The sequence below is a fragment of the Xiphias gladius genome, unplaced genomic scaffold (assembly GCF_016859285.1).
Source record: "Xiphias gladius isolate SHS-SW01 ecotype Sanya breed wild unplaced genomic scaffold, ASM1685928v1 HiC_scaffold_296, whole genome shotgun sequence".
NCBI classification, from domain to species: Eukaryota; Metazoa; Chordata; class Actinopteri; order Istiophoriformes; family Xiphiidae; genus Xiphias; species Xiphias gladius.
Genome location: NW_024401966.1, coordinates 1 through 19,469, shown reverse-complemented (window position 1 = coordinate 19,469; position 19,469 = coordinate 1). Strand labels below are relative to the sequence as shown.

The following is a 19,469-nucleotide window of genomic DNA, read 5'->3' as shown; positions in this document are numbered from 1 at the left end:
CATTCCATCTGAGCCACAGATAATGACCAGCTTATCCAACTTTATACCGGCTGTTGGCTTTATATCAGTCCTGCTCAGCCAGTATCAACTCACTTCATCACTCAGCTCAGACCAAAAGGAGAGTTGTTTTTCCTTCAATTTGCTTGTTTTACTGAACGACTGAAAATTGTGTAAAATCATTTCAGATGTCGTTATTTTCCTGTTTTCCCTCAAATGTGTTTTTTCCCTCTCCTGTTTATCATGTTTGTCCCTTTATGTTTTTGTAACCTCTTGGTGGGTCTTCATCCCCTGTTTGTGAACCAGTATGTTAAGGGGAGATTTTGGCACCAAATAATAGTGAATTAAGACATTGAGCTTGTATGAGCACTTGAAATGTTTGCACTTCTGAGGTTGTGTAGCTGAACCCATTTGAAATTGCTTTTGAGTTTCCATTTCAACAGTTTGCCTCATACCCATCACCCGCTCCGACGCCTTTCAGCGTCCTGCTCAGGACCATTAAATGTCAGGTAAAAACTACAGTGCAGCACAATAAGTTGAAACTGAAACTGAAATAAATTGTTTATTAAAGTTGTAATGAAATACATTTACAATTTTATGTTAGCTTATATTTATAGGTACATATAGAGCTGGTATAAATGTGGAAAATGAAAGCATGTCGGTGTCTGAGGTGTGAACCTGTGTGTGTGCACGTGCTAACTCAGGTGTTAACAATGTCCCTGATGAAATCCAGCAGGTTACACCCAGTGTATGTTTATATAATGGCTTTAAAACCATGGAGGGTGCATAGAAAAAACAAAACAAAACAAAACAAAAAAACTACTAACCAAACAATACTGCAAATGCATGCTGCAAGCTTCACTTGGAGGCAAGCGTCACCAGTTTTATATTTAGCTTGAAAAGAAGAATGTGTTGGCCACATACTCGGCCATGCATTTTTGTGACGCTGTAAGCTAACCTGCTAACTCAGACCTCTGGGCTGTTCTTCCGGCCTTGATGCCTAGAATGCCTCAAAATGTGCAAGCCTCGTCGATATGTTGTAGCAGTGATCTGGCAGTTGATGGTATGTGGTGCTGACTTGGAGGAAAACAGTAACTTCTTAAACTCTGCAGCGGTTGCTTAACAGTTTGTGCAGAAAGGATTGCTACATGTCGGCAGTTTCAGGTTCTGCTCTAATTTACTCCCAGGTGAGCCATTATTTCATACATAATCTTCCTATTCATTTATTTTCCTTTTTTATAATGTCAGTGTCTGAAGAAACATTGTGTGACATGGTACACTACACATCTGTAACAGGTGAATAGGTCCCAAAATAGCGGCTGGAAACAGCTTTGTACGAGAAGATTATTTATTTATGCATGTATAGGTTACATTTGGCAGGTACATGGATAGATTGTGAAACACGGGGCCCCTGGGCACAGATGTATAGTATAATACATAACAATAATTGTTTATTCAGGGCATGTCAACAGGACCCTAAGCTCTTCCTAAGGGTCTGATTATCTATCCTGTACATACATTTGGGAGTAGGCTGTAATTAAATATCTGTTTGCTGCCAGTGCTTTAATTAGACAAACACGTGTGCACTGGGAGGCCAGACTACAAAATGATGAGTGACAGATTTCATGGATGTACTAAAAGATGTATAAAGTTCTGTGACAGTGTTCCTCTGAATGTGTTCTGATGTTTCAGATGTTCCTGCTGACGTATTTCTTCGGCTTTTCGGAGAACATTTCTTTATTTTCTGTAAGCAAGCGGGCTACGACACCATGCTGAGGACACTGGGAGGAAATCTAATGGAATTCATTGGAAATCTGGACGCTCTCCATAGTTACCTGGCTCTGTCCTATCAGGTAAGCTCGGGTGTGTCATTGTTCCTGTTGGTATACTAAGAGCCAGCGACTCCTCATACCTAAAAGACGACAACCAGGCTTTGGCAAATACTTTTTCATATTTTCAACTACACTCACTGGGCTCTTTGTTAGGAACACCACACTGATACTGGATTGGGCCTCCCTTTGCTCTCAAAACAGCCTCAGTTCTTCTTCCTGAAGTTCACTGAACTCATTGTCATGTTCATGAAACCAGCTTGAGACGACTTTTGCTTTGTGACATGGAGCATTATCCTGCTGGAAGCAGCCAAAAGAAGATGGTAAACTGTGGCCATAAAGGGATTCACATGGTCAGCAACAATACTCAGACAGGCTGTGGCATTCGAACTATGATTGATTGGTATTAGGGGGCCAAGAAAACATTCCCCACACCATTACACCACCACCATCAGCCTGGACTGTTGACACAAGGCAGGTTGGGTCCATGGATTCATGCTGTTGATGCCCAATTCTGACTCTACCACCTGCTGCTTCAGCAGAAATCCAGATTCATCAGACCAGGCCACATTTTTCCAGTCTTCAACTGTCCAGTTTTGGGGAGTCTGTGTCCACTGAAACCTCAGATTTCTGTTCTTGGCTGACGGGAGTGGAACCCAACGTGGTCTTCTGCTGTTGTAGCTCATCCACCTCAAGGTTGGACGTGTTGCTCATTCTCAGATGCTTTTCTTCTCACCACAGTTGTAAAGACTGGTTATCTGAGTTACCGTAGCATTTCCGTCAGCTCCAACCAGTCTGGCCATTCTCCTCTGACCTCTCTCACCAACAAGGCGTTTCCGTCCACAGAACTGCTGCTCACTGGATGTTTTTCTTTTCAGCACCATTTTGAGTCAAAACTCTAGAGACTGTTGTGTGTGAAAATCCCAGGAGATCAACAGTTTCAGAAATAATCAAACCAGCCCATCTGGAACCAACATCAAAGTCACTGGGATCACGTTTTCTCCCCATTCTGACGTTTGATGTGAACATTAACTGAAGCTCCTGACTTGTATCTGCAGGATTTTATGCTCTGCCCTGCTGCCACATGACTGGCTGATTGGATAACTGGGCTGGTTCTGCATCAGTTTCTGTCTCTTTTGCTCCTTCATCTCTTTCTTGAAATATTAAATCATTGTTGCATCCTTTCTCCCATTCTTCTGTCTCCTCTCTCCAATCCATTTTCACTTTGTGAAAATATGAAAAGCCTTTCTTAAGAATCTGTACTCAAACTTGCTTTGTGAGGAGGGGGGAACTTATTTTTTTTATCCTGATCTTTTAATTTGAGTATTTTAAATTTATCACACGTTTTTTTTTATTTTTTCCTACCTAATACAGCTGCACAGTGCATAATGTAGCCCACAGGTTGCCTCCTTGAGAGTTTTTCTATAATATTTTGTGTATTTTGTATAATATTTGCGGGGATGAGGGCCAGTGTGGAAATGCTCTGAAATTAAAGCTTGGGAAAGAAGTTTGACATCTTCTCGTTATCTCCAGCATAAACAAAGGACTGTTTTCACCCAACAGCAGCACTTCACAGTTTCGATTAACCTGCAAAAGTGGCTTAAAAAATACACAAAGGACACATTGATCACCCATCAGGCCCCCATGTATCCATGCATACAATCCACTTTTAGACACCTTTAATAAATACTGTGTGGTAAGCACTACTGTGTGTTATACTTAAAAACAGGAAACAGGAATTCCGTGAACTGCACCTTGTAGTGGGAACTATCCTGAGAGTTTTTTCCATTTTTTTTTTTGGAGATGAATACGCCGTCTTTCCGAGTGGAGATGACACATGATGGGAGGATGCTGCTTCACTACTATTCTGACAGGAAGGGCCTGCACCATATTGTGCCTGGTAGAAACAACCACACCGAGTGGGTGGGAGGGGTTTCAAATGCTGTTTGAAACAAGGCAGAAGCTCTTTGTTTGAAGCATGGCCTGCTTTTATATCGACCATCCTGAGAATCAGATTGTATGTGTTAATGCTAGCCATGTTTGGGAGGGGGAGAAGGTTTTTCCCAACCAATCTGTGGCAAGTTACATATATAATAAGAGTAGCTTATCCCACAGTGATGGAATGGGTGTGTTTGATTTACTTCCCAGGTAGCCACCAGTGCACCTTCAGTCCATGTTACCCGCACAAGCTGTGGATGGAAGAGAAGGCTTTCTGCAATGCTTTTCCCTTTCACATCGTCTTTGATGAAGATGTAAGGCTCCACGTGTCTGTGTGCTTTAGTAGCTTCGTGAAAGTGTTGGACTTGCTTTTTTATTCAAATCATTGGCATCGGCACAAACTGCAGTGGAATCCTGATACCTTGTGTTACTGCCGCCGATCGGTCTTTCTCAATTTCTGGTCTCTGACCCTGACTTACTTTCAGCTGAAGATAAGGCAGACAGGGGTGAACATACAAAAGTTTGTTCCAGGTCTTCATGCCAGAGATGCTACATTGGACCAATACTTCACCATTGTACACCCACAGGTAAAATACAGTCACAGAGCCAAGAGTCATAAATTTAGTCACAGAGGTGTGAGAAACGTAGCAAAGTACATTAAAATATATCAGCAGAGAGGAACACAGGAGAGTACAGTAACGACTGGAAAGAACAGAACAGCTATTAATCCTGGGGTTGCCCAATGCTTAAGCAACCCTGACCTTACTAGGACACCTATGTGAAGAAGGTATTTGTCTAAACTTAGAGGTTCAATTTGCTTAGTATGTCTTTAAATGCAGAAAATATGCGCGCATGTATGTGACCAAGCAAGTGCTCCTGTGTAGGCAACAAGAGCAAACTAAATACCAGAGCAAATGGTTCCACCCTCTTTAAAACGGGACAGATTTGTGTGATAAGTCTGCAGCCTCCGATTTGCCATTAGTGCAGCGCAGTGCCATTATTCAGGATTGCCCACCTTGATTCATCTTACGCACATCAGACTGGTCAGTTATAAGTATTTGTTCTGCCTGTTCACGGAGGAGATGTCAGATTACCAGGGCTCATAAATTATGTGCATCATTGCCTCCTGTTGCAGCAAAAGTGGCGTTCTGTGACATCAAGTACGATATGTTTGGACCATGTTCAATGTAAGATGCAGCAGAAATGTGGCTGAAATTATTATTGTTTATATTATTTATTTTTACAGTCATTGTATCAACTAAAAGTAGAAAACTGCACTCTATGTATTTTCATGTCATGCCGTGCATCCCAGACCTAAATATTTTTGCAATGGTCATTGCGCCATTAAAATAGGATCCAAAGTAGAGAGTGCGAACAGGCTCGGAATCAGTTTCAGTTTATTTGAGTTAACAAATAGACAAATGCAAGTAAACCCAGCTTGAGTTTTTTGATGATATTTCCAGCATTTCAGTTTAGCTTCTGTAGTTTCAGGCTGCAATGCTCTTGGTATCAAACATCGCTTTATTTTGCTGCTTCAAATCCCTCAGATGGCCTCCATGTGCTGTGGTTGTGGCCATGACTGGTGCTGCGACTCCTGACTCTGTTTGTAACCGGGCCAAATCAGTACAGTAAGGGACTTCCTGTTGTTTTTAGAACCTGTTGCTTTTACCTCACACAGTATCGTAGCCTCCCGTCTCTCCCTCCCCACCCCCCTTCAACTCCTTCCACCACCTCCTGGGGAAGCCTGCCTCACAGTCTGAAAACCTCTGGTTTTAATCCACAAATTCATTTTTCCATCAAGCCTTCAGGAACCGCCGTCTCATTTCACAACCCACGTGGCGTGAGCAGGTTTCCACACTACGGCAGGACACAGTTGCATGCAGTTCTTCATCTAACAGCTCAGCAGTTGCCAGCACTTACCTCTGTGACAAACACACTGTGTTTCCTGTGACTGCTTCGCAATGGGAGGCACTCTGTGTTTTGCCAGCTGAATGCTAGTAATGCACACTAGCAGCAGTAGGCAATGTCGGGCTTGTAGCAGCAGTAAATTAGTACTACTCAGATACAGCTGTGAGAGAGTGAACAGCTAACATCACCGATATCACTGAGCTCAAATTAAAAACAGTAACCCTGGATTATATACAGTACATGCACTGTTTCATGAATCCCTTGACATTTCCTTTCCTACTATATAAAAAAGTCATTTCTGAATGTAAATACATAGAGTGGTTGTTGCTAAAGAAATTTGGGTTATAAATAGTAATAAAACCAGGGTTTGATTTCATGAAAATCTTAAGGATTATAACTTGAAGCCAAATAGAGAATTATGAAGTTTAGTAGAATAGTACTGTTGCAGTGAGCAGTAGTAAACATTAAAGCAGTATTGTGCAACCTCTTTCTCTGTCCTCCAGGTGACTTTTAAAATTGAGAGCATCAGGAAATTCATCAACAGTCAATTTGTCTTGAAGAACTACAAAGACAAACACTCCACGCTCAAACTAAGAGGTAAAACGGCACTTCAATACATTTTATAATCACAGCACCCCCACAACCAATCAAATCAACCTACTCTTCTTCTAGTTGTATTTTTTGAGAAACTTTCTTTTTTTTAAGAAATAAAAGATCAGAAAGTGCTAGTATGGGGCATGGAGGTGTAGTCTGAAAAGGTGGTTTTTACCCCATGGGAAAAATCTGCAATGTCTGTGCTTCCTTACTTCATTGAGGAACTCATTCCACCATTGTTGGGCCAGAACAGAGAAGAGCCTTGTCTGAGATCAGCAACCACAGGGTCATTGGACTGACTCTGTGGCCAATCGTCGCCCAGGGTCACACTGAGGTTCATCTCTTTCTCAGTCTGCAATCACCACAGTATTGTCATGGTGATGGACAACCTCGGTGTGGACATCCTTGTTGTGCTGATATCTGGGAGACCAAAAATGACTTTATGCAGGACCAAGATAAACAACGTGAACTTGGGTGGAGGATCAATATGATGCAAGAGAGCACATTGGGGCCTTATTCCCACCAGGTTCTAAGAGGAGAGAGCAAGTAAGTAGGAGCAGAGAAAAGGGGAAAATGAGCAGGGCAGTGGGACACCAAGAACAGGGTCAGGAACTGCTGAAATAATAACTGCAATGCAATTCCGTCCATATGTTAATCTGTATTCATTTTATCTGCAGGTCAGATGTTGTGGATGGATTCTCTCGGCTGTATGTTGTGCCTGTGTTCTCCGAAGCTACGAAGCCTACAGGAACTTCAAGATGTCGGCCTTCACCTGGCTGACCTGGCCCAGCATGACGTCACCAGAGACCTGGTTCTCCTCAACCAACGACGTCTAGCTGAGATGGAGCTGACCAACCAGCTGGAGAGGAAAAAAGTAGGAAAGCAGCTTTTAGTTGGTGTAGTCTTTGTCCTGTCTTAGTCCTGGACAAAATGGCAGCCCAGTTCATGAACAATATAAGAAACAGTTCAATACAAATGGTGGCATTTATTTAGTTCTATGAGAACAACAGTAATTTTCCCCATTGAGGCAAATATGTGGTTTGTAATATTGGGCTGTATAAATTTAAATTATATGAATAAAATGAACTTGATTTAATGAAAACAGAGCATGTTGATATGTAAAATGAGTACATGAAGCGTAACACGTGAGCATGGCAAATGTCTCAACAACTGTTGGATTGAGAGCCATTAATTCAGACATTCATGTTTCCCACAAGATGAATTGTAACATCATGGGTTGTCTTCATTATATTAATTTGTCATGTGCTCGTGGTTCATATATTTTTATCTAAATATATTATTCACACCTCATCCCGATTGGTGTCAGGTCAGCACACCTGCAGAGCAGCTGCCCCACACCAAACCCTTTATCCATTCATATTAGCTTCATGTTTGATCTGTAGACTCAAACTTTAGTGTCCTTCTTCATCATCTGTGATGTGAAAAACATCAGATTTCCACACAGTCCTAAAATGAAAGTGTGCGTCCTCGTCATAGCTCAGTTATAAAATCCTAGCGCACCGCGGGTCGTCTCTCCTGTCTTCTCCTGTCAATCCACACTATCCTCCATTTTTCAGAATCGATATTGGATCATTGAAATAAAAAATTGTAATTGTACAGTCAATGGTATCGTCCCTCACAAGAAACTGTTTTAATGTGAAATTCTGTCTGTTATGGCTGCTATCAGCTCATGTCACTACCAAAAAGCTCTCCCTATGGCCCTGCCCTGAAACTGTGACTGGATAGTTGACTGTCATTTTGGCATCAATGATGCGTCTTCCTCCAAAAAGAAAAAGCTCCGTCTCACCTCCTCATGAAAACTACTGGAAGTGCTTTTGCGGTGGCAGATTTGGCAGGTCTATGCTGCCCTCTGTTGGACAACGTTGAAATGCAGTGCACCTCTTCAGTGATTTGATTTTAACAGAAGTGGAAAGAGTACTACAAAAATTGTACTCAAGTAAAAGTTTAGTTACTTTAAAGAAATTTTACTCCAGTAGAAGTAAAATTACTTGTGTAAAAAATTACCCCGATAAAAGTACAGAGTTAGTCAGTTAAAATATACTTGATAAACGTTACTGACATGCATTTTTAAAATGGGGAAGGACGGTAAAAAAACACGGTATATGGTGATAACAATGTTATATGACAGAACTATTAAATTAAAGAGTATATTTAGTCAACAAATCAAATTGTATTTAAATATCAATGCATAGTCATTCCCATGTGAGAACTGCACTAAACTAACTATAACTACCGTCTCTATAGAGAGGCACCTTGCTGCCTCTGTGCAACCTAAAGTGACCAACTGCTCCTTGGCAGGTCCCTGCTGGGTCCCAGCTCTGCACGTGGCTAGTCTGTGATCCCACCTTGATGACGCAGTGAATGCAGCGCTGCCTTGTTAACACCCCTTTTGCACCATATGTGGGAGCCAGTTGCAATGCTTTATCTGTCCACCGGGAGGGGCTGTGTTTTGTTTTATTTTACTCCCATCAGACTACTGCAGAGCATTCAAGTCCTGCTATTGCTGCTGGACATCTTCAGTGACGCAGTGCGCCTGAAATCAGCTATTCTGAACATATCTGATATGTGTCAGGGAGTGTCATAAAAACCTGTCAGAACCATGGACTGCTTCAGGAGGGGGGAGAGAGAGAAAGAGGAAGAGAGAGTTTATTAAAGTAACACTGCCTCTACTGCCAAATATTACAAGGAAAAGTAAAAAGCTTCTTAGTTAGAAATTTAGGCCTGTTTGTAGTTTCACAGCCAATTTGTTTTATAAGTGATTTTTCATTGTGTGGACAAATCGGTATAGGAGGGTGTTGATGACATGAGAGAGAGGATGCTGATCTGAATGAGTTGTCAGGAGGTGTGCTCCAGCTGGTCGTTGAGAGTTGCTGATCTGACATCAAATCAATGCACAATAGTTGGCGAAAAAAACAACACATGAGAGCAGCCCAAAAGCCAGGATATACCACAAATACCCTACACGTGGAATCATGGAAAGCAGATAAAAGTCAGACGCACTAGGTCAGAGAGAGAGAGAAAGCGTGAGAGAGAGACCTTTAGTTACAACTAGCTCACGGTTGCACAGGTGGGAGGAGGGGAACAAACAGGTGGAAGGTTCACTCAGATGAAGCGGTGCAAAAAAGTCGTTGGTGTTCTTCTGCTGCCAAGAGACGTTTCAGAACCACGTCCGTTTCTTCAGCGAGGTCACTCCACTGGCACTGTGCTGATTTCATCCGGAGCAGCAAACTAAATTCTCACAGCAAATGCACAGAAATAATGCAATAATGCTTAAAATGTAAATCAACCATTTCAATAAAACACTCACCAACCAAGAGATGTGTTTAAATTGACAATTTAAAAAAAAGTTTTTAATGTGGTTGAAGCAGGGACAGTCTGTTATTAATCTATGTGTGATTCCAACTATGGGCAGTCTGTTGTACACAGATACTTTACACTGCACAAAACACTTCTCCTTCACTTCACTCAATTCCTGCATCATCTGAAGGTAACAGGTGTTGAGTCCATCCTTCAAAACATCAGGACTCACGCATTCCTTTAGTGAAGTATGCAGGACGCAAAAAGTTAAATTCACATCTATTTATTAAAATACAGCAGAGTCTTAAAGATTGAGGTTGCTTACAGAGCTCTGGACCAGACTATGCATCCCTGGCAAGCATACGGCATTCACATCAGTTCACCAAGTCTGAGTGACTATTCTCTCCCTGGTCCAGCAGATATTAAGTTTAAACATAGTAAATAACATTGTCGGCACGGTCATCTTCTTATTGGCTGAGACCTCCGTCGCTCCTCAGGTGTGTGCCTCCCTCGTACGGACATTTCACTCTAGACATGATTGACTCTTCCTATTTAACGAGCTGCATAAGCTGCTTTCTTTTAGTCCCATAGTAAGATAATATATATAAACATATAAAAATAACCCTTCAGACCCCCTTTTGATCTCAGATAACTTCTAAGATCAACATCATTCCCAAGTGGCAGCCACCGATACGGTCTCATCTTCTTCATCCTCTTCCTTCTTCCCCAGCAGTGGCATTTGACAGGGAGGTGGTTGTGCGGCCTTGCCTTCAATGGTGGTGGTGATGAGTCTGACACAGAGAGAATACAGGGAACACAACAACATCCACACAACAGCAACAGCAATCAGCGAGGAGAAAACGGAGACCACCAGGTTGCGCCATTTTCCAAACCAACTGTCAAACACATTAGTGAAAGGATCATCTATACCTGTGTGTGATGCCATTTCATCATTTAAAACCCTAATGGCCTGTAGAGCTCTTGTGACGGATCCGTCAGGTGCAGTGTTATTAGGGATGACCACACAACATTGATCTCCAAACATGTGACATACACCCCCTTTTTCAGCCAACAACATGTCCAGAGCCATTCTGTTTTGCACAGTCATCAGAGAGTCGAACGTTAAAACCATAAAAGACCTTAAGAGAAGAAAAGGCTTTAAGAGGGTCTTCAGAAATGTTCCACTCAAATCCATTTCTAGATCTGTTCTGGTTTTTTATAATCACTCAAGGACAGGCCAAAAAATATACTTCCATAACCATTATTTATAAAGTCCATTTTATTTGTTTACATCTCAGTTTTGGAACCGATGAGAAGTTTAAAATAATAAGAATTTATGGACCAGTTTTAGATTACTATTGCTGTTTTCTGATATTTGGTTGGAACATTTCCAAAGGGTTAGGGTTAGGGTGGGTTAGACCCTCCTAAAGCTTTTTCCTTCTCTCACTTCCTCTTACTGAGTAACAACACTTTTTCTCTTTATTCAGAAACGTTCCATTTTAATCCATTTGAAATGATTATTTATGTTATGCTTTTATTCTCATCATTAACAATGTGTCATTTCTTTTCTACGTCTCCAAAGGGTTCAGGGTTCGGGAGGGTTAGAGCCTCCTGAAGCTCTTTGCTTCTGTTATTGAGACATTAGTTCACCACAGCAGAGCCAACAGTTGAGATGGTTTAGTGCTTTAAATAGGTCAGTAGCTTTTGCTGTTGGGGAAGTCTCCACTCCACCACACCCTTCACATCTACATGTACACTTTGCTTTTTCTCTTGACTTTCATCTGTCTAAATTCTCAACACTGAACAAAACAATCTAATCTTCCCAAAAAAAGATCACCATATATGGTAGAGATGTGATGAGCCTCCAAATCCTTCTTCTTCCTTTGTACATTATTTGTAGAGTCAACAAAAAAATTAAGAACGATAGAAAGATGAAAATAAAAAACTTTAGGAGGGTCTACTGGCAATTTTCCATTTCTACACTGTATATGTTAATATAATGACTGAACAGATTGTAACCAAACTGTATTTGTATTTGACACAGTGTTTAACCAGTTTCAGCCATAAGAGGTCAGGAGCTAACAGCTGTAATTTATAAATGTCTCAGTCTGCACTCAGCTTGTTCTGGTCTAAATGAATCTTTCATTTACAGCTGTTTTCAGTAGCTTTAGGAGTATTCTGAGTCATATAACAGAATTAGAGGCTTAACAATTAGCTCCAAGCCTCGTCAACCTCAGTCATTATCACAGTCTCCAGTGTGAATGATATAAAGATACATATGGAGAATAAAATGTAGACAGTAGTTAAGACATTTTAATGATCTAAAAGATATTATCTATTTTTTTTTTGCAAAGAAACAAATAATGCCACATCTAGTATCTCTCACAAAAACACATTTCATGGATCAATAAAGAACAAATGTGTTGTAAACATTTTCCTCATCATTAAAAATGGATATATTTTTAAACTGCATTTTTTTACATCCATGTTTACATAACAGGTCAGTCTTAGTAACCCCTCTGTGTTTTTTGGTGTTTTATAGTCACCAGTTGTTGTCCATCAGTAGAATACTGCGAAAGTGTTGACGGGAATGTACATCGTGTCACTTATACGCTCATGTACGTGCGTGTGCATCTTTGTGTGCATACTAATCGAGTACAAGACACAAACAAAGCAGGAACCCAGTCATCAAATCATTGGTCCATAGTTCCATCAGTGATCAAAAACTCCACAGTGGACCTTCTATGGAGCTTGTACGACCACTTCCAAACTTTGCATTCCTGATCTTTTGTGGCTGAAACTTGTAGATCCCATGCTCGTAGCAATTTCTTCACCGGTTCATGTCAAGTATGAGATATGAACATGTGAATAAAATAACATTTGAGGCGTAGACCTGTTTACATTGCAGTCTGAACAACAAGACACGTATTTTGGATGGAGCCTCTCCAGTGGATTCAGGGTTAGGGAGGGTTAGAGCCTCCTGAAGCTCGTTGCTTCTGTTATTGAGACATTAGTTCACCACAGCAGAGGAGTATAGAGAGATGACAGTACAGATGGTTTAGTGGTCTAAACAGGTCCACCATAAACAGGTCCATTAAGTGGCCAAAATGATGTGGGCACCCACTCTAATTCCTGGGTTCAGTTGCCTCAGTGGCACACATTGCTCATCAGTGATATAGCCATCTAATGGATATGCTTGCAGGCACCAGTAACAATACTAGAGGCAGCCTTTGTAGTAGCAGTAGAAGTAGTAGCTGTGATTATATTAGTATCAGTAACAATGGTAATAAGACTGGTATCAGTGCAAAGGTAACTATAGAGCTGGCAGCAGTATTAATATCAATAGAAACTTGGAATGGAGCAGTAGTGGCAGTAGTTGAAGCTGTAGTTGATGCATAGTCTGGTCCAGGCTCTGTAAGCAACCTCAATCTTTAAGACACTGCTGTATTTTAAGAAATAGATGTGAATACAACTTTTTGTGTCCTGCATACTTCATTAAACGAATGCGTAAGTCCAGATGTTTTGAAGCATGGACTCAACAATTTGGTGAGCCCGACGTGATGAAGGCAGGAATTTTTTAACTAAAACTTTTTCGTTTTAAATTTTAAAAAAGCTTTGCGCTAAAGTAAAATAGACAACTGGGACGCTGTGGACAACGAGAGGCCTCTTTAAAACATCGGTAAGCAGAAGCTCGTTTAAAGCAAAATTCTGAACATTGGAAAATTCTAAAATAACGTTGTACTGTGTGTCCCCATTGTCTGCTATACAGCTAAAATTAAGAGGATTGAGATTGCTTAAAACGCGGTCGGAGGAAGGGTCCCTGGGTTATTAGTACACCGAGTGGGTGCCTCCAGGGAGGCCGCGATCGGCAGAAGGGTCCCCGGTGACTGACAACCAAGAGGGTGCCGTCGAGGGAGATCGATAAATCAACCCTTCAGGATCTATGATCTGATGAGAAGGGGATCTCCTTAGTGAGTGCAAACCTGTTTTTCATAAAAGAACAGCAGAATTAGTGAACTTTTGTACATCTCCACTAAATTAAAAGGGGCAGGTTCGCAACGCTTAAGCGTGTCCAGAGCCATTGCAGGGCGGGGCACGGTAACTCGTGTTCAACAGAACCGTCTGCAGGGAAGGCGCGGTGCTAAAATAAGGTTGGTAGTCAGGAACTCCCTTGGGTATACCCGGACTCGTGGGGGTCTAATCAGCCAGTCACAAGGGAAGGAAGAGCTCTCGCACTCAAGCTAAAGATAAGAAATAATAAAGGACCGACCCGGCTAAGTGCAGATATCCTCGATAGCAAGGTCAATAAGTCTATTAATGAGGCGTCAATGAAAAAGTCGTTTAAAGGACCAGGGGAGCGAGCGTGAAGCGGCGATCTAGGATAGTTCGCTGCAGAATGTTTAGATTTAGCAGTTGTAATCTTTTATGTTTTTACCCTTCGGAGGGGTTGAGCTTGTGATCCCTTGTCAGAAATTCCATATTGGAGCAACCCAACGTGGTCCAAGAGACTGTGTGATTATTTGGGAAACTGTATAAAATTGAGTATAAAGTGACCAACAATAAAAGTGGGTGGTAGCTACAACGGTGTCTCTGTTGAAGTTTAGTCCAGGTGTCTGAATTGCAAAAACGTGTGGGGGTAACCTAACGGTGATAACAAACCACACGCCACACTGTAAAAGTGTGTGCAGTTCATAGGGTCAGTGGCTCGGGTGTTATGCCATACACACTGACTGGCCTGTGATGAACCTCATGCAGTAAGGTCAGTTGCTCGGGTGTTTTGCCATACAAACTGACTGGCCGTTGGGGAGGACAAAAATGAATTTTTACCCAACAGATAGCGAGAGGACTGGTGAGTAAAACAATCTACATACATGTAAGTGCACCACACCACACAAACATGGATAGAGAGTTCAATAGGGAGTGTGCAGATGGGGGCTGTGGTCCTCAAATTGTAATGCGAATGTTAAAACAACAACAGCAAGAGCACTGGAAACTGATTAAAAGACAGGTGCTTAGTGGTGAAGCAACTGAAGATAGACAAAAAACATGTAAAAAATGTGATGAGATGTGGGAGGAGGTGCAGGACAGATTGAAGGCAGAGAAGAGGGGAAGAGGCCTACTCCGTTTCTTCTCTAAATTAGAGACAGGCTAAGGAAATTCTAGAGGAGCATGAGAAGAGCAGTCCTTCACTCTTACAGAAGGGTACATGGAGCAAGGAGCGACAGAAAAAAGATAAAAAGAGAGCTCTGTTACAAAAAAATTGCATCTATTGGGGTCAACTACTGCTTGAAGATCCACAATGGAACGGATTGCTCTCGCTGTTTACTCAGTGGCGCCCCTGGCTGCAGGTCTTAGAGCCCTATGCTTCACCCACTGACCCGTTTCATGTCACTCTGTATTATGATCGTGGTTGTAATGAGGTTTACCAGCAGGCTTTTTATTCCCAGGTGGAAGGTCAACATTGGCACATTGACTCTCCTTGTGTCTTCGTGGGACCTGAGGGCGTTGCCGCCCTGGTCACTCTCACCCCTGATCAAATGTTGTGGTATGAAATGAGTGGAGAGGCGTCGCCTCATGTTACTCTGATGGTACGCACCGACCACCAGGCAAAAGATTTGGGTCCTGTATGTAAGAGGTTGGCTGCAGTGATTGATTGGCAGCCAGCTCAGATCCCTGCATTGTCCTACAGCCCCTCCTTTAAGTCTTATAAAATCACTCACCATACTACTGACATTGTTGAGCTGGAACAACAGTTTGAGCGTTTCCATGGTAGAGAAAAGACTGATCATGAATTTGCCATTCTTATGCTTGACTCTCTCCCATCTTCTCTGTGGTCATCAGGTCCCACTGACGTGGGGTTTTGTAAATATGCCTCACCTATAACCTTTCAATATAATACAACCCCAGTATAGACACAAATCAGAGGCAGAGGAAGGTATTGCAGACACAATTGAGGGATTATTGAAAGTAGGGGTACTGGGAAAATCACACACATCCTGGAACACGCCCATTTTACCCGAAAAAAAGAAAGGAACAGGTAAGTACCGTATGGCACATGATCTAAGTAAGATTAACTCCATTATCACTACACCTACTGTCCCTGTACCTAACCCCTACACGGCCATGTCTGCCATCAATCCACAACATCAAAGGTTCACATGTATCGATCTGGCCAATGCCTTTATCTGTTTACCATTAGCAGAGGACCTCAGAGATATTTTCTCTTTCACATACAAAGGCAGAAAGTTGCGCTACACTAGACTACCACAAGGGTTTGTTTTATCACCAGGAATCTTCAATCAGGTACTCAGATGACAATTGAATGGTCTCATTCTATCACAAGCTATGGTTCTGATCCAGTATGTTGATGATTTGTCGCTCGCCACTCCCAATGCTGATCTTTGTTTGAAAAGTACCACACAATTACTAGGTCATCTACACCACATGGGTTTCAAGGTTGCGCATAACAAATGGCAGTTCTGTCGTCAGTCTGTCACCTTTTTAGGTCGTGTTATCTCCACCTCAGGAACTTCCGTCTCAGGTACACATCGCTCTGCGATTCTCCAGCACACTAAACCTATCACGGTCAAAGACATGTTATAATTTTTAGGCCGAGCAGGTTTTAGCAGACATTTCGTTCATTCCTTCTGTGATCTCACTTCACCTCTCAGCGCCATGGTAAATGCTCAGGGCATGCGCAATCTCACCGCTCTTCTAACCTGGACTACAGATTCCGAAACCGCTTTCATTAATCTGAAACAAGCGCTCTCCCAGACGGCTGATCTCGCTTTTCCTGACAAATGTTCTCCGTTTTTTCTTTCTTTCTCTAGGTACAGCTCACATCACATACAGGCATCAACATGGTGGATAGCATGACAAAAGGCACACCACACAAATGTGAGGGGAGGGTTCAGAGAGATAACAAGCTTAGACCTGATTTGAAAAGTGAAGCCATAAAAGATGCAGACAAAGACCTGTTTACAGACGGGTGCTGTTATAGGCACCCAGAGCTAGGATTACAAGCATCATATGTGGTGATCAGGCAAGACAAAGATGGGAGAATGGAGACTGTGATAGCAGAGAAAATGCAGGGAAAAGTATCAGCACAATTAGCAGAATTAAAAGCTGTGTTAGAAGCCTTGAAACAAGCAGAAGGAAAGACAGTGAACATCTTTACTGATTCAGCCTATGTGTCAGGAGCAGTACATGTAGATCTAGGGCAATGGCAAAGAGCAGGATTCAGAACGACAGTTGGAACCCCGATTAAACATGAAAAAGAAATGCAGGAACTAGCAGAAGTACTGATGAAGCCAAAAGCAGTAGCCATCATCAAATGCAAATGACACGACAAGGCAGACACATTGATCGCAAGGGAACAATGAGGCCGATAGAGTAGCCAAACAGACAGCCGGCTACAAGCCACATTTCATGATGTAACAAGCTGAGCCAGGTGTAAAAAAGATCTTGAAAAATGTGATGTAAATATGTTAATAAAAGAACAAGCCAAAGCTTCACCGTACGATATATCTGTATGGATAGAAAGAGGAGCAAGGAAACAAGATGATCTATGGAGAGCACCAGATGGTGGACCAGTGTTGCCTCCAGGAATGGTGCCAGCAGTAATAGAGGAGGCACATGGGTTGATACACTGTGGTAAGAAACAAATGGAGAGACAGTTGACCCACTGGTGGCACCCTTATTTACCTGCAACGATAGATAATCATGTGAGGGAATGCTCCATTTGCAATGTACATAATGTAAAAAGTTCTGTTAAACCACATGAGGGAAAATTTCCCCTACCCAAGCTGCCGGGGGAAGAGATAGTGATTGATTATACAGATATGGGAGAGGCAGTAAGGGGATATAGGTATCTTTTGGTAGCAGTGGATGCATACACAGGATGGCCAGAAGCAATACCTACAAAAAAGGAGGATGCAAAATCAGTGATTAAGTTTCTGATAAATCAATACATCCCTTTCCATGAATTCCCTAGAAGAATCCGTTCTGACAATGGTACACATTTCAAAAATCACCATTTGCAGGAAGTAGAACAAACCTTAGGTTTAAAACATACCTTCGGGTCAGTGTACCATCCACAGTCACAAGGAAAGGTGGAAAGACAAATTGGCTAAAATCTGCACACAAACTAAGCTGTCATGGGTGGATGCCCTGCCCATAGCGTTGATAGGTATCAGGAGTTCAGTGAACAGAATCACAGGGTATACTCCATTTGAGCTATCCAGGGGACAACAGTTTCCTGGACCCGGAGCAGGAGTAGTGCAGACTCCCAGCTCACCCAAAATGAGATATAAGACGTATTTCAAACAATTAACCGCTCTTATCTCAGCCTTCTCTTCTAAGGTACACGACATCGCACCAGGAGGAGGAGACAATACACCACACTGGGCTGAGTGGGTGTATCTGAAAGCCATCAAAAGAAAGTGGTCAGAACCAAGGTGGACAGGCCCCTTTGAAATGGTTGAGCGCACATCTTGCGTTGGCAGACTCAGAGGAAAGGGGGACACTTGGTTTCATTGGAGTAGGTATATACCTGCTGAAAACCCAAAGCGTAGTCTGACTGAAGTTAGAAAAGAGTCGAAAGAACTGTCAGCTGATTCATGTCCCACAGAAACAGAAGATACAAAAGAAAAGAAGGCAGAGTAGGGTCGAGCTTATATGCCCCGGAAGAGGTGCAGACTTTTCCCTGGGTAAACCGGAAGTTATCAGAATCATTCTTTACCTAATTGATAACTACATATAAGGGCCTCCAAAGGTTAAACATTTTTCCAGAAAACAGGAGGCCTGAATTACAGTGGATAGCACTGTGGTTCCCTCCATTGAAGCCATTAACACCTGTACCGGCTTGCCCTGAAAAACTTCAGATCTCTAGATTAGATAGAGTGTATACGAATATCGACCTACCTTCTTTTGTGTTAGATCTGTGGTAGATAGCGTGCGAGTGACTTAATACGACCAGAAGAGTCAGTCAGGCAACGCCTTAATCCCCAGAGGGATTTATTGTTTTATAGAAGTGTGGCTAGCTGGTTCTTTAATATATATAGGAGAACCACATTATTCTTAACCTGCTTTGCAAATAGAGAGAAAAATCGATACAACTGAGTGTAGTGGATCAAAAGATAAAAGAAGGTCAGAAGCTCTCTGTGTTGAGCGCAGGTACACCTCACACGGTTACAAGGCAATAAAAGGGCAAGTGAGATTGAAGAGGAAAAAAAAGCAAACAAAAAACTGTTTAGCATCACTATTTTATGCTATTCTAGGCAAGGTATTTTTTATTGAATAAAGTATTATCATGTATGGTTTCTGGAAGACCCTGTTGGGTCTCTCCTTGATTATAATTGCCATTGTCTTATCTCTGTTTGGTTGGGACAGTGCGGGAGACCACGGAAACCAGGTACAGGTGCGATCACAGACTGTTTGGTTTGGTCTTCAGCCCAACCCATCCTTAAATTAACGCCTGCTCCTTTATTAATGCACGAAGACAGACAAGGGTTTGATTGTATGTTAGCTTTGCATATGTCCCTGAAGCCACAGAATTGTACTATGCTGTCCCAGCTTTTTCTTGTTTTAAAGAACTCCACAGTTCCACCTGTCTTCTCAACACAAGCAGGGAACTACACGTGTCTTAGCCGTTTAACACCCGGCAACATAACAATTTTCACTTTCATGGGTAATGTAACTACAGCCTGGTGTTCACTTACTATAGATGTTAGTGCTTGGAGTAAGATGTCATCTCTTAGTTGGTCCCGAGCTGATCTGTTCTGGTACTGTGGGGAAAGACTCTGTTCAACTACTTACCTCCCGATTGGTCTGGAATTTGAACTTTGACTAGGCTGTTAGTTCCAGTACAAATGCTAGGAAGAAATC

The 19,469-nt window shown here is 42.1% G+C and overlaps 1 protein-coding gene across 1 annotated transcript; it reads left to right on the top strand.

The window, feature by feature from the left end:
- The first annotated feature begins 1,670 nt into the window (after positions 1–1,670).
- Positions 1,671–7,185, top strand: LOC120787599 (guanylate cyclase soluble subunit beta-2-like). The gene is made up of 6 exons (XM_040123293.1): positions 1,671–1,850; positions 3,630–3,726; positions 3,975–4,078; positions 4,250–4,351; positions 6,176–6,269; positions 6,944–7,185. The coding sequence occupies exons 1-6, from the start codon at positions 1,671–1,673 to the stop codon at positions 7,183–7,185; spliced, it is 819 nt and encodes a 272-aa protein (XP_039979227.1).
- Positions 7,186–19,469: the final 12,284 nt, after the last annotated feature.

Coding starts and splice junctions, on each gene's coding strand:
- LOC120787599 (XM_040123293.1), top strand. CDS start 1,671: ATGTGTTCTGATGTTTCAGATGTTCCTGCTGACGTATTTCTTCGGCTT. Junction 4,352..6,175: donor TCACCATTGTACACCCACAG/GTAAAATACAGT, acceptor TCTGTCCTCCAG/GTGACTTTTAAAATTGAGAG. Junction 6,270..6,943: donor CTCCACGCTCAAACTAAGAG/GTAAAACGGCAC, acceptor TTTTATCTGCAG/GTCAGATGTTGTGGATGGAT.